At 36.8% G+C, this 2,161-nt stretch overlaps 1 protein-coding gene across 1 annotated transcript in view; it reads left to right on the forward strand.

Annotated features, from left to right (window-relative positions):
* The window catches only part of mis18a (MIS18 kinetochore protein A), a 5,878-nt gene that overhangs the window by 1,773 nt on the left and 1,944 nt on the right, over positions 1–2,161 (forward strand). The window contains exons 3-4 of the mRNA XM_032534384.1: positions 469–591; positions 881–983. Coding sequence (XP_032390275.1) covers positions 469–591; positions 881–983 — 226 coding nt within the window. The remainder of the gene's footprint in view (positions 1–468; positions 592–880; positions 984–2,161) is intronic.

The raw sequence follows: 2,161 nt of genomic DNA on the forward strand, positions 1-2,161 counted from the left end.
ATGGGTACAACATGAACACATGATTTAAGAAACTTCTGCTCGTAGGAGTAGGGGTAAGATAGAGAAATGAGAGTCAGCCTTAAACTAGGACAGGAACCTTTGCAGAACAGTCAACACAATGGCATCCTGCCGGCCGTTCCAATTTATTATATAATTGGATGATTATAACTGATGCTTAATCGTGTAAACAGCATTTTATAGTCTAGTATAGAGGGATGTAATTTTAAATGCATTATGTTTTGTTGGGTTGTTTAATCTACAAGAATGCATCATATTTTGTAAAATGATCCTATGTGTTGTATGTTAAATCTTAATCTGCAAAGTAACTAGTGAGTGACTATAGCTGCCAGATACCTGTAGTGGAATAAAAAAAGTAAAAGTACCTCTAAATTAAATTGATTTTTTTACTTAAATCTGATCTGGGCCAAAGTGTAATCTTTTTTTTTTTCTGTAATTTTCCCTTCGCAGTCTGATCGTGGATCTATTCTGTCGAGGCTGCAACTCGGTGCTTGGTATGGTTTACGCTTCCACGCCTAAGAACCTGGATCACAAGAGATTTGCATTCTGTCTCAACGTAGCAGACATTGAGAGGTGTGTTTACAGCTTTGGCTGTACGAATGTTTAATGACACATGCATCAGTTTAAATGTGTTTAATGGGATTTAGATCAATTTTTGAAGAGAGTGTAATGATCAAAACATTTCTGTTGGCTGTGAAGAATGTTGTACACCTGCAAAGTTATTTTACAAGATTACATTACGTGAGAACATACACTCCACAGAAATTGTCTCGTAATTTACTGTGTATAAAAACATGAGTATAAGCATCTACTCTCATCTAAGCATTTAGCACTCTACTATTACACTGTGAATCTTTTTCAGTTATGTGCTTGGCTCTGCAAGCCAGATGTTGGCAGCAGAGGGCCCCAAAGAGCAGCCAGTCACACTGGAGTACAGAGGCATTGTTGAACAACAGTTGACAGAGGTAAATTACTGCTGCTGCTTTTCTTTGTCTGTTTTCTCTGATTTTGTATCAAATGTGTTATCTGCTGAGCAGAAAGTCTGACCCAAACCTGATCGCAATATGTACTATTTCTCCAAACACAGGTAAAGTCTAGTCCTTTTAAAATGGTATTGTTGTGTAAAAAAACTACAGATCTGTCCTGCACATTGCCAGTTAGGGGTCACTGTTATCTGTGTTTTATTGTGTTGTTGACACTAATCTCACATTGCTTTAGAGCAGTTATCTCAATGATTATCAATGCACAGGTTGCATTAATAATGACGCCAGCTTAGTTCTGGGAAGCCCTCTCTCCTGTGACGGGCAGACGTTTGTATCAGACATTACCTCATCTCACCATTTCCTCCCCTGCAAAGGGACTTCTTTCTTGTTCTTGTTTTAAATCAGATTTAAATATAGTATATTTTCAGTAAGCATCAATCATAGCATCCATTACTGTTTATAATTTTCTGTACATTTGGACTTTTAAACCCTTAAAAAAATGTTTGACACATTAGTGTTGTTATTATTAGAAAAATGTAGAGGGTACTTACAATTTTTACTGGAATAGTGTTGTGGTTTGCAAAGTTATTCTAAATTGTCCTTTGTTTAAAATATAGCCACACAACCACATATTGGCCAGTAAGTGGTGCTAGTGTGCAGGAGCACATGGCAGCCCTCCCACACTCTTGCACCAAGGACAATAGATGTGATAGGGAGCATGTTGAGGAATCTTTGTTGGAGGAAAAACATGTTTTGCCCATGAAGTGTCTTTGTTACTATAGCTGGATATATGCAGGGCATTTTGTTTTATTTGGCAGTAAATTTCCTGCTGGTGACAATTGACTATTGTGTTATCAGATGTAATCTATGGAACAAAACTGGTTGTACACGAGAAAAAAAAACCATTGCATGTCAGCAATAGAACATTAGATGTACTTTTTAGTTCGCACGGAGATGTCATGTCTGTGTATTAGCACACCAAGTAAGTACTGTGTCGTAGGGCTGGGCAATATGGAGAAAATCAAATATCACGATATTTCTGATCAAACACCTTGATATCGATACTGCGATGATATTGTAGTGTTGACTATTGATGCGTTTCCAAAATATTTACACAATAAGATTTTTGATAAATAATCATCAGTAATGTGGATATAATG

This window comes from Etheostoma spectabile, chromosome 13 (genome assembly GCF_008692095.1).
Source record: "Etheostoma spectabile isolate EspeVRDwgs_2016 chromosome 13, UIUC_Espe_1.0, whole genome shotgun sequence".
Classification (NCBI taxonomy): Eukaryota; Metazoa; Chordata; class Actinopteri; order Perciformes; family Percidae; genus Etheostoma; species Etheostoma spectabile.